This window comes from Conger conger, chromosome 3, assembly GCF_963514075.1.
Source record: "Conger conger chromosome 3, fConCon1.1, whole genome shotgun sequence".
Taxonomy (NCBI): Eukaryota; Metazoa; Chordata; class Actinopteri; order Anguilliformes; family Congridae; genus Conger; species Conger conger.
Genome location: NC_083762.1, coordinates 2201554 through 2214134, shown reverse-complemented (window position 1 = coordinate 2214134; position 12581 = coordinate 2201554). Strand labels below are relative to the sequence as shown.

Here is a 12581-nt window from a genome sequence, read left to right as displayed (position 1 = left end):
ACCAGTGAGTACCTACACCTTTACCACCTATACCAGTGAGTACCTACCCCTTTACCACCTATACCAGTGAGTACCTACACCTTTACCACCTACACCAGTGAGTACCTACACCTTTACCACCTATACCAGTGAGTACCTACCCCTTTACCACCTATACCAGTGAGTACCTACCCCTTTACTACCTATACCAGTGAGTACCTACCCCTTTACCACCTATACCAGTGAGTACCTACCCCTTTACCACCTATACCAGTGAGTACCTACACCTTTACCACCTATACCAGTGAGTACCTACACCTTTACCACCTATACCAGTGAGTACCTACCCCTTTACCACCTATACCAGTGAGTACCTACCCCTTTACCACCTATACCAGTGAGTACCTACCCCTTTACCACCTATACCAGTGAGTACCTACACCTTTACCACCTACACCAGTGAGTACCTACACCTTTACTCACCTACACCAGTGAGTACCTACCCCTTTACCACCTATACCAGTGAGTACCTACACCTTTACCACCTATACCAGTGAGTACCTTCACCTTTACTCACCTACACCAGTGAGTACCTACACCTTTACCACCTATACCAGTGAGTACCTACACCTTTACTCACCTACACCAGTGAGTACCTACACCTTTACTCACCTACACCAGTGAGTACCTACACCTTTACTCACCTACACCAGTGAGTACCTACCCCTTTACTCACCTACACCAGTGAGTACCTACACCTTTACCACCTATACCAGTGAGTACCTACACCTTTACTCACCTACACCAGTGAGTACCTACACCTTTACTCACCTACACCAGTGAGTACCTACACCTTTACTCACCTACACCAGTGAGTACCTACACCTTTACTCACCTACACCAGTGAGTACCTACACCTTTACTCACCTACACCAGTGAGTACCTACACCTTTACTCACCTACACCAGTGAGTACCTACACCTTTACTCACCTACACCAGTGAGTACCTACACCTTTACTCACCTACACCAGTGAGTACCTACCCCTTTACTCACCTACACCAGTGAGTACCTACACCTTTACCACCTATACCAGTGAGTACCTACACCTTTACTCACCTACACCAGTGAGTACCTACACCTTTACTCACCTACACCAGTGAGTACCTACACCTTTACTCACCTACACCAGTGAGTACCTACACCTTTACTCACCTACACCAGTGAGTACCTACACCTTTACTCACCTATACCAGTGAGTACCTACACCTTTACTCACCTACACCAGTGAGTACCTACCCCTTTACTCACCTACACCAGTGAGTACCTACACCTTTACTCACCTACACCAGTGAGTACCTACACCTTTACTCACCTACACCAGTGAGTACCTACACCTTTACTCACCTACACCAGTGAGTACCTACACCTTTACTCACCTACACCAGTGAGTACCTACCCCTTTACTCACCTATACCAGTGAGTACCTACACCTTTACTCACCTATACCAGTACACCTACACCTTTACTCACCTACACCAGTGAGTACCTACACCTTTACTCACCTACACCAGTGAGTTACAACACAACGGTGTGTAGTGCCATGCAGTTGAATGATATGTGTTTTCTCCACAGGTGGTTCCTGAGAAAGTACCCTGGATCTGCAGGGGGGGCCTGGGTGTCCGAGGCCCAGTTTGATCACCCTGTCGGTGAGTCCAGCACCTTATATCTCAATCATAACCTCACCACAACCATAACCTCACCCATAACCTCAGCACAACCATAACCTCACCACAACCATAACCTCACCCATAACCTCAGCACAACCATAACCTCAGCACAACCATAACCTCACCACAACCATAACCTCAGCACAACCATAACACCCCCACAACCATAACCTCACCCATAACCTCAGCACAACCATAACCTCAACCATAACACCCCCACAACCATAACCTCAACCATAACACCCCCACAACCATAACCTCAGCCATAACCTCAGCACAACCATAACCTCACCACAACTATAACCTCAGCACAACCATAACACCCCCACAACCATAACCTCAACCATAACACCCCCACAACCATAACCTCAGCCATAACCTCAGCACAACCATAACCTCACCACAACCATAACCTCAGCACAACGTGCTTTTCTGTGTCTGTTGGTGTGGCTCAGTGTCTCTCCCCTGATTGGCTCTCGCAGTGACGGGCACCTGTGTGGCTCTGGTGGACCATAACCCCCTGGGGCAGGATGAGCTCCAGTTCAGCCAGGGCGATCAGATCGAGGTGGAGGGTTTCCTGCTGACTGGGCTGGGCGTTTTCATTGGACGGCACCTCTCCAGCGGAGTGACGGGATTCGTGCAGAAGGCCCACGTGAGGCCGGAGAACATCGCACCCCTGTGAGATCCCCTGAAAACACAGAAAAAAACCTATGGGAAATACTAACAGCTTACAGTCCTTACCATAAATGACGCCTTTATGACAATTAAAACGTATAGTCAACCATCAACTGCACACGGCTGAATATGTGTGATAGACCAGTGTTGCCATGCCGACATAATGGCCGTTGTTGTTTAACTATTATTGCTCTCATCGAGGGCTCCAGTTGTCCTCTGTACACAAACAGGCCTCTTAAACGGGAGAGATTCCAGACAGGACGGGTGAATCGGAGTGTTGTCTACCTCCTGCCCTCGGGGGTGATGACAGTTGCTGTCGCGGAGGGGCGGGGCTGCGCTGTAGAGGTCACGCGGGGAGCTGGCAGCAGATAAAGACGGTGTTGTTTCCCTCCCTCAGAGACGGACAGCGGGTGTTTCTGAGCGAGGAGGAGAGGGCAGCTCTGTCTCAGCTTAACCCCTGCGACGAGCAGTATCACAGCGGCCTCCTGAACAAGCTCTCCGTCACGGACATCAGCTCTGTGTACAGACTCGGTGAGAACAGCCAATCAGCCGCCCGCTCTTTCACATCGTCGAACATCATTGGCTGACCTCCTCCTTCCCTAACCCTCTGATTGGCTCGGTCATGGGGCAGCATGTTACCTAGTGGCGAAGGTACATGACTGGGACCTGGAAGGTTGATGGTTCAAGCCCCAGAGCAGCTGTTGGGCCCTTAACCCTGCAATGCTCCAGGGGGGATTGTCCCCTGCTTAGTCTAATCTACTGTAAGGTGCTTTGGATAAAAGCGTCAGCTAAATAACTATAATGTAATGTCTTTACTCTGCAGATAGGCTGGACGAATCAGACTTTCCGTACATCAAAAACCAACCGAAGCCAGGTAATGATAGTTCATTCTGAAGACATTATACATTACATTAATAAAAAATTGTATATTGTGCAGAGGCATTGTTCTCTGAAAGAGAAAATGCTAAAATGCTTTTTCCATGACAATGCCCTACTGAAAAGGTCTTGAAACAGGTTTGAATAGGTTTTGAAACAGCTGTTAGCTGGTCGTTTAAAGCTGGTGATAGCTGGATTTTACAACAGGGTTATTATATGGTGGCTTTTTCAAATCTATCAAGAAAACTCACTGTTTAAGAACTCACAGATGGGTTTGATAGGAATTGGAGTGCATTATTAAAATGTTTTATTGATTAGCAGGAAAACCCAAAAATTTGATATTGCATCTTCAGCAGTTACCCAAAAGTTACACTTCAACAGACAATTAACAATTCAAGCGACGCATCATTGAAAGACTCAATTAAAACAGACAACCAAATTAATTTAAAGGGTCCATAGAATACGAAATAGTATTCACAAGCAAGTGGTTTTCAGATATGATAACAAAGTTGTTTTAGACAACCCAAAAGGAGCATTTTTCACCTGCGTTTGCGAACGTGGCGTTGAACGTGTGTTCCGTGTCTCTCAGAGCCGAAGCCGTCCATCAGCGCCCGGCAGAGCGTGTTGACGGAGAAGAGCGACTCCCCCACCTTCCACTCCTCCACCCGGATTTCCTTCTACGCCTCCCAAAGCCTGCTGGACCAGGACCAGGACGGGGGCGAGGCCCTGTCCTTCAGCCTGGAGGACACCTTCAGGGGCTTGGACGACCTGGAGGACGACCCGGCTCTCTTCCTGGACGAGGGCGGCTGGGATGCTGGCGAGCCGGAGCTCTGCGACCCCACGCTGACCCTCCTGAACCAGGAGCGCTTCGAGGAGTCCTTCCGGGACCTGTACGACCTCCCCTACTCCTTCCTCGACACGTTCTTCAGCGGGTCGCGGGAGGAGGACCTGCTCCAGCACCTGGAGGGCTGGCGCGAGGCGGTGAAGAAGACCAGAATGCACTGGGCCCACCGCCGCGTCTGTTTCCTGCTGGGACGACTCTGCGCCAAGAAGAACAAGTTCTCCCAGGCCAGGGTCTACTTCGAGGAGGCCCTGGGGGTCCCCGTGAGCGGGTTCTCCGACCTCCCGCTCCTCATCGCCCTCTACACCAACCTGACCGCCATCTACCTGAAGCAGCGGCTGGTGGAGAAGCTCCCGGCGACCCTGGAGAAGGCCTGCGCCCTGCTGATCGGCCTGCCGCAGCACCGCTTCTGCTCGTCGGACGAGTTCGAGATCCTGAAGCTGGTCCTCCGCCGCGCCGTGGTGGAGAGCGACAAGCACCTGGAGGCCCGCGCCTGCTACCTGGCGCTCTGCCTCTTCCTGAGGATGAGGAAGACGGAGGACGCCCTGCCCTTCGTCGAGCGGCTGCAGTTCCTCACCATCAGCCTGTCGGAGGAGGCCGGCCGGCCCATGGCCCCCGTCGACCTCAACTGGGTGCTGAGCCGCCTCTACCACAGGAAGTACCTGCCCTACCTGGCGCTGGCGTCGCTCAGCCTGGACTCCGCTCTCGACCGGCCCCTGGAGGACGCCTTCCAGAAGATCGAGGTCTTCATCAAGAACGCGGTGCGGCTCAACGCCCAGTGGCGCGAGGGCGCCTCGCTGATCCCCGCCCAGATCGTGGTGTACCTGCAGCAGGCCCTGTCCATCAGCAGTCGTCACGGCGACCTGCGGACGCAGCGGGACCTGTGCATGAGCCTGGCGTGCGTCTACCAGCAGCACGGGGCGCTGGAGCGGGCGGTGGAGTGCGCCCAGCGGGCCGTCGGCGCGGGCGGCCACGTCAGCGAGGAGGAGGGCTTCGAGGCCTGCGTGCTGCTGGCCTGGCTCCTCGCGCTGACGGGGGAGGCGGAGAGAGCGGCCGCCACCCTCACGCCCCTCCTCCGGTCCCTGAACGAGACGGACAGCCCCGCCCAGAGGGGCGTGGTCTACAACCTGCTGGCGCTGTGCCTGCGGAAGGAGGGCCGGGTCCGCGAGGCCGGCCGCCATTTCCACTGCGCGCTGCAGATCTCGCGCGAGAACGGCAACAAGCGCAACGAGGCGCTGGCGCTGGCCAACCTGGGCTGCCTGGCGCTGGCGGCGTGCGCCCCGGGGCTGGCCGAGCGCTTCCTGCTCCGCGCCCTGCCGCTCTTCCGCGCCCTGGACCTGGCGGAGAGCCCCACGGACGCGGAGCACGCCCAGGCCTTCCTCTGGCTGGGCCGCTGCTACCGCGAGCGCGGGAACACCCAGCGCACGCGCCTGGCCTACGAGATGGCGCTCCTGATCGCCATCAACGCCAAGAACCTCCGCAGTGAGTCAGCTTTCTGTTTCCTGTTTGTCATCAGATTCATCTAGATTAAGTTCTTATCTTTGCGGTCATTCCTAGCACTTGAATACTGTGAAATGTAACATGGTTTCAGTGTATCACACGGAGCAGAACTCAGGCTGACTCTGGTTTCAGTATAACACGCGGAGAGCAGAACTCAGGCTGACTCTGGTTTCAGTGTATCACACGGAGAGCAGAACTCAGGCTGACTCTGGTTTCAGTATAACACACGGAGAGCAGGCTGACTCCTCTTCCTCGCTGCAGGTCAGATGGTCGTGGCCAGAGTGCTGAGTCACCTGTACAGCGACCTGCTCCTGCATGGCCAGAGCATCATCTACAACGAGCACTGTGTGGCGCTGTCCCGCGAACTCAAGGACAAGCGGCAGGAGGGGGAGTACCTGGAGGTCCTCAGCCAGCTCTACCTGTCCTTAAACACAGAGAAGTGAGCTCACCGCTTCGACCCGGCTTATCGTAATCACTTCTGTCCCATTGTCATGACTCATTACAGTCACTGCTGGCTTTGTGTTTGCTCATCATAGTCAGTTCCACGTTATTGTCCAGTGCCGGTCATGCCTCGGCGTGTTAACTGTATTTTTCCATCGTGAGATGAATTTCATATCTATTGTAAAAAAAAAAAAAGTATGTAATCTAGTTAGTTGCACAAATACTTGGTGTCTTTCAATTATAAATAATTTGGATTTAATGTCTAATAGATGAAAGGAAAACATGAAGGTAAAATATTTATCCTGTCTTATCAGCCATAACATGGCCTACCTTTTCACCCAGGTAAGGTGAATGACAAACAGGCGTTTAGGCTCTGCTGACAGTGCAGCTGATATGTGTGCAGTGGCCTGGAGGTGAAGGCTTGTTCCCAACTCCAGGAGCTGTAGAGTGAGCAGATGAATGTTCAGGTCCTTCAGGAGCTGTAGAATGTGCAGATGGATGTTCAGATCCTTCAGGAGCTGTGGAATGAGCAGATGAATGTTCAGGTCCTTCAGGAGCTGTGGAATGAGCAGATGGATGTTCAGGTTCTTCACGAGCTGTGGAATGAGCAGATGAATGTTCAGGTCCTCTGGTAGCTGTAGAATGAGCAGATGAATGTTCAGGCCCTTCAGGAGCTGTGGAATGAGCAGATGAATGTTCAGGTCCTTCAGGAGCTGTGGAATGAGCAGATGAATGTTCAGGTCCTTCAGGAGCTGTAGAATGAGCAGATGAATGTTCAGGTCCTTCAGGAGCTGTGGAATGAGCAGATGAATGTTCAGGTCCTTCAGGAGCTGTGGAATGAGCAGATGAATGTTCAGGTCCTTCAGGAGCTGTAGAATGAGCAGATGAATGTTCAGGTCCTTCAGGAGCTGTAGAATGAGCAGATGAATGTTCAGGTCCTCCAGAAAGTCTCTGGACTACACCAAGCAGAGTCTGAGGATCTCCATTGACCTGGGGCGGCGGGAGGAGGAGTCAGAGACGTGGCTCCAGGTGGGGAGGATTTACTACCTGATCCAGGAGGACGAGCTCGCCGACATGTACCTGCAGGTAAATCACCTGTACCACTGCTCCTCCACACACCTGTACCACTGCACATCCACACACCTGTACCATTGCACCTCCACACACCTGTACCTGTAGGTAAATCACCTGTACCACTGCTCATCCACACACCTGTACCACTGCACCTCCCCACACCTGTACCACTGCACCTCCACACACCTGTACCACTGCTCCTCCACACACCTGTACCACTGCACCTCCCCACACCTGTACCACTGCACCTCCACACACCTGTACCACTGCTCCTCCACACACCTGTACCTGCAGGTAAATCACCTGTACCACTGCACCTCCACACACCTGTACCACTGCACCTCCACACACCTGTACCACTGCACCTCCCCACACCTGTACCACTGCACCTCCACACACCTGTACCACTGCTCCTCCACACACCTGTACCTGCAGGTAAATCACCTGTACCACTGCACCTCCACACACCTGTACCACTGCACCTCCACACACCTGTACCACTGCTCCTCCCCACACCTGTACCACTGCTCCTCCCCACACCTGTACCACTGCACCTCCCCACACCTGTACCACTGCACATCCACACACCTGTACCACTGCACATCCACACACCTGTACCACTGCTCCTCCCCACACCTGTACCACTGTGACTCCTCATAACAGAAGGCCACTCTCAGAACAAATCACATAAATTCCTCTGCTTATCAACAAAGTTTGAACTTTAAACTTTGATAATGGACAAATAAAACAATCAGGTTACGTGCTATTCTTATAAGAGGAGTGGACTCTACTCAGGACTCTCTGTAAACGTTCCAGGCGGCTGTGAAAACAGCCCTAAGAGTCCATGATCCGCATTTCGCCATGAGTATTTACGAGGAGGCCGGAGACGTGTTCTTCCAAGGATGCAGAAATCGGCATTCAGCAATCCCATTCTACAGGGTACGTATTTATTACCCGTAAATATCAATATCTATGACAATGTACTCCCATTCTACAGGGTACATACCTATTATCAATACATATTTATAGCTATAATGTTGCTTCCTTGCACAGGAAAAGAATCTGGGTTTGTTGTGATTGGCATTTTACTTTATGTAAATATCAATGAAAACAAAACTAAATTTTCATTGAGAAGATATTGACCGTAGATTAATTGAATAGTATTTTTAAAGACTTAAAAACAGACCATATTGGTAGAATTCATTATGTGTGCTCGATGAGGGTACAGACCTTGGGTCAAATAATTTAATGCTGAAGCTCCTTCTACATTTTGTAAGGCAATAAAATGCTTTCCAAAATCAATATTCAATTGATTCTGATGAATGCACTAACAGACCATTTGGCCCATAAACACACTGGAACAGAGCCTTAACAGATACCAGACCGTGGGGCTCATCCACACACTAGAACAGAGCCTTAACAGATACCAGACCATGGGGCCCATCCACACACTGGAACAGAACCTTAACAGATACGAGACTGTGGGGCCCATCCACACACTAGAACAGAGCCTTAACAGATACCAGACCGTGGGGCTCATCCACACACTGGAACAGAGCCTTAACAGACACCAGACCATGGGGCCCATCCACACACTGGAACAGAGCCTTAACAGATACCAGACTGTGGGGCCCATCCACACACTGGAGCAGAGCCTTAACAGATACCAGACCATGGGGCCCATCCACACACTGGAGCAGAGCCTTAACAGATACCAGACCATGGGGCCCATCCACACACTGGAACAGAGCCTTAACAGATACCAGACTGTGGGGCCCATCCACACACTGGAACAGAGCCTTAACAGATACCAGACCATGGGGCCCATCCACACACTGGAACAGAGCCTTAACAGATACCAGACCATGGGGCCCATCCACACACTGGAACAGAGCCTTAACAGATACCAGACCATGGGGCCCATCCACACACTGGAACAGAGCCTTAACAGATACCAGACCATGGGGCCCATCCACACACTGGAACAGAGCCTTAACAGATACCAGACCATGGGGCCCATCCACACACTGGAACAGAGCCTTAACAGATACCAGACCATGGGGTCCATCCACAGACTGGAACAGAGCCTTAACAGATACCAGACCGTGGGGCCCATCCACAGACTGGAACAGAGCCTTAACAGATACCAGACCATGGGGTCCATCCACACACTGGAACAGAGCCTTAACAGGATGAGCCAGCAGCCCCCAAATGTAGTTATTTGACCCAGGTCTTTGAGGTGATATGAGTTTGAGTGATTTCTGTGGTCATTGGTGTGCTCTATGTCCGTGTGATCCATGTTCGTGTGATCCATGTCCGTGTGATTTGCCCCTGCGTAGGATGGCAGTCTGCCCTTTGCCAGAAATGTGAAGGACGTGGAGTCGGAGTTCCGTCTCCTGAGCAAGCTGACTGAGCTCCTGATGAACCTGAAGCAGAACCATCAGGCACTGCAGTTCGCCCTTCTCGCCGTGCAGGTCAGCACCACGACAGGTACGCCCCCTACCTGCGTCCTAGTGCACACCTGCGCTGTTTCACACCCGACTCTGCTGCCCTTATGCAGGGTAGAATTACAGTTTGCAACCTCAAACTTTCACAGCCTCCAAGCTGCCTGTCCGCACTAAGCCATTCAGCTTTGGGTGGTTAGAGTAACTTAGTGTGAGGATACTGTGGACTTTGAGCTTAGCTTTGTGTTTGAGGGCTCTGGGGTGGAACCAAACAAGCCTTAGATCCAGAGTTCTATGGTCTAACTAACCACTATACTAGTCATCAGCAACAACAAACATGATTGTGACCTAATCAGAGTTCACGTTACCTGTAAATCTGTGACTGTCTGGAATCCTAATGTAAAGATCACATCAGGTGAGCTTTTAGCCGGTGTGTCCAGGATAATGATCACGAGAAGTGTTCTGTTTCTCAGGGGATCGTTTGAAAGAGAGAACCGCCTTCCATCGGCTGGCTACAGTTTACTTCTCTCTCCAGCAGTTTGAGCTGGCTGAAAACTACTACCTGAAGTCTTTATCCCTGAGCCCCGACATCCTGGATCTCCCCAAAGACGCACAGTACTTTGTGAAAGTCTACTGCCGGCTGGGAGACCTGACCTTACACAAGCTAAAGGTAGGGGAGCAATTCTTCTACGTGAATTGGAGGCCAATGTCTCTCATTAACCCGGACTGTAAGATATTAACACATTTGGTATTTTGAGACAATTTTAGCTGTCTAATCATATGTTTGTGTGCTTTTTTTTGTGGAGAATGGAAATATTTTCAGTTTAACTGCCATGGTTTTTCGTTGGGAGAACAGGATGTTCAGTAGGAGACTCTGATCCCATGGACAGAGGCCAAACAGCTCAGTCGTAAAACACATACAAATGCAACTCTCACTTTCTCATACTGTGCATCTCTGTTCTGTGGGAATCAATGCATTTTTCAAGCTTGGGTATAAGTGAGTGTTCATTAATTTGGCACTGTAACATGGCGTGGATATGCTGTTGAATGTTGAAGAGCTCATCTGGAACATGTGACCCTAATAAAGCATGAGAAATTCCTCAGCACTGACCAGCAGTTCCCTATCTTTCCTTGTACATGTACAAGTTTGATTGGACACATGTGTGTAATATACGCACATCTTTGCCTAGAATTTGCTTCCTTTAGATTACATTTGCTTTCCTTTAGAAAGCATGGCCTGTATACTTCACTTTCCGGGATTGTGTGATATTATTTCAGTTTTAAAGTATGTATTCACCTTTTTAGGGGTTTTGATATTTCTGTTTAAATGTATGGTTACTTTGCTTTCCTGAGAGTTTTGATATTATTTCTCTTTTAAAGTATGTTTTTTCTTGGCCCAGTGCAAGCTGTTTTGGCTTTACTGGAAACATTTCCTCTTGCTTTGAACATCACAGCCCTCATCCACACCACTGTAAAGCCAGCTGCTCTTCAGAAACTCCTGTTAGTATCAAAAATATAATTTGCTGCGAATAAATCTGCCTGGGCCAATAAAACAAACATACACTAGAACTGAAATAGTGATGCCTGCCCGTTTAACGCCCCCTGCTTGCGGCCCTGCTCCCCAGGACGCCTTCGACGCGGTCGGGTACTTCCACCTGGCGCTGGCCGCGGCCCTGCAGGACCGGGGGACCCCCTGGGCGCTGTACACGGTGTACGTGAAGCTGGCGGAGATCCACGCCCACCACATGCCCGACGCGCGGCTGAGCCAGGAGTACATGGACTGTGCGCGGGCGCTGAAGGACGAGCTGGAGCAAGCAGCGGGACCGGGACCGCATATGGACCGGGACCGCACACTGACCGGGACCGCATATGGACCGGGCCCGCACACGGACTGGGACCGCACACTGACAGGGCCCGCACACGGACCGGGACCGCATATGGACCGGGACCGCATATGGACCGGGACCGCCCATGGCCTGGCGAGACGGCCGGACCTGCGGACCTGACTGACCCAAGGGGTTCAGTCACCCTTCCGAGTCCGAAGACGCCGTTTAAGGGTCCCTGGAATGTTGTATTTGGGATTCTTCCGGTTAGGGATACTCTTGATATTGTGCTCCGTGATTCAATGACAGTTTGGACAGATAGGGACAAACTAAGGAACACATATTTGCAGTGTTTATCTCAATATTTAAACACACACGTCAATCAATATCAAGTTAAATGAGTTTGACTCCAATTCATGTCTTTCAGAGAATCCTCACTTTATGTCCTTTATATAAATATGTAAATATGATATTTTCTCCACCATACAAACAGTTCCAACTTCAGTATTCACTCCAATGTTTGCCGTTCTTTTTAAGTTATTTGTAAATGGTATGACCGACATTTTAAATTATGATTGAGTTTTTCTTTTTGTACTTGTTTGCACTGACTGGAGGATGTTTTCTGCACTTTCCAGAGATACGCTGTAGCACTGCCTCCTGTTGGCCCAGCTCGGAGTCTCACCTCGTTGACTAATGGCAGGCTGTTTTCTCATTGGCTGTAGAGTCAGTTCTAGGCATAGCTGACAAGGGTATTGCATCCCATGATAGTCCCCACCCAACCCCACCCAACCCCACCCAACCCCATCCCACCCAACCCCATCCCATCCCACCCCACCCAATCCAACCCCACCCAACCCCACCCAACCCAACCCCATCCCACCCAACCCCATCCCATCCCACCCAACCCCATCCAACCCCACCCAACCCCATCCAACCCCACCCAACCCCATCCCATCCCATCCCACCCCACCCAATCCAACCCCACCCAACCCCATCCCATCCCACCCAACCCCATCCCATCCCACCCCACCCAATCCAACCCCACCCAACCCCATCCCATCCCACCCAACCCCATCCCATCCCACCCCACCCAATCCAACCCCACCCAACCCCATCCCATCCCACCCAACCCCATCCCATCCCATCCAACCCCATCCAACCCCACCCAACCCCATCCCATCCCACCCAACCCCATCCCA

At 51.3% G+C, this 12581-nt stretch overlaps 1 protein-coding gene across 6 annotated transcripts in view; it reads left to right on the top strand.

Moving 5' to 3' along the window:
• The window catches only part of sh3tc2 (SH3 domain and tetratricopeptide repeats 2), a 30776-nt gene extending 18485 nt beyond the window's left edge, over nt 1-12291 (top strand). For 3 of the 6 annotated variants that reach the window (XM_061236394.1, XM_061236393.1, XM_061236395.1), the window contains exons 8-18: nt 1614-1687; nt 2191-2386; nt 2781-2914; nt 3207-3257; nt 3849-5582; nt 5862-6039; nt 6977-7127; nt 7932-8054; nt 9455-9605; nt 10033-10229; nt 11185-12291. In XM_061236394.1, coding sequence (XP_061092378.1) covers nt 1614-1687; nt 2191-2386; nt 2781-2914; nt 3207-3257; nt 3849-5582; nt 5862-6039; nt 6977-7127; nt 7932-8054; nt 9455-9605; nt 10033-10229; nt 11185-11565 — 3370 coding nt within the window. In that variant the 3' untranslated portion in view covers nt 11566-12291. Of the gene's footprint in view, nt 1-1613; nt 1688-2190; nt 2387-2780; nt 2915-3206; nt 3258-3848; nt 5583-5861; nt 6040-6976; nt 7128-7931; nt 8055-9454; nt 9606-10032; nt 10231-11184 lie in introns of those variants that run through there. The other 3 variants (XR_009708349.1, XM_061236397.1, XM_061236398.1) reach the window with 3 other exon arrangements.
• The last annotated feature ends 290 nt before the right edge of the window (nt 12292-12581 follow it).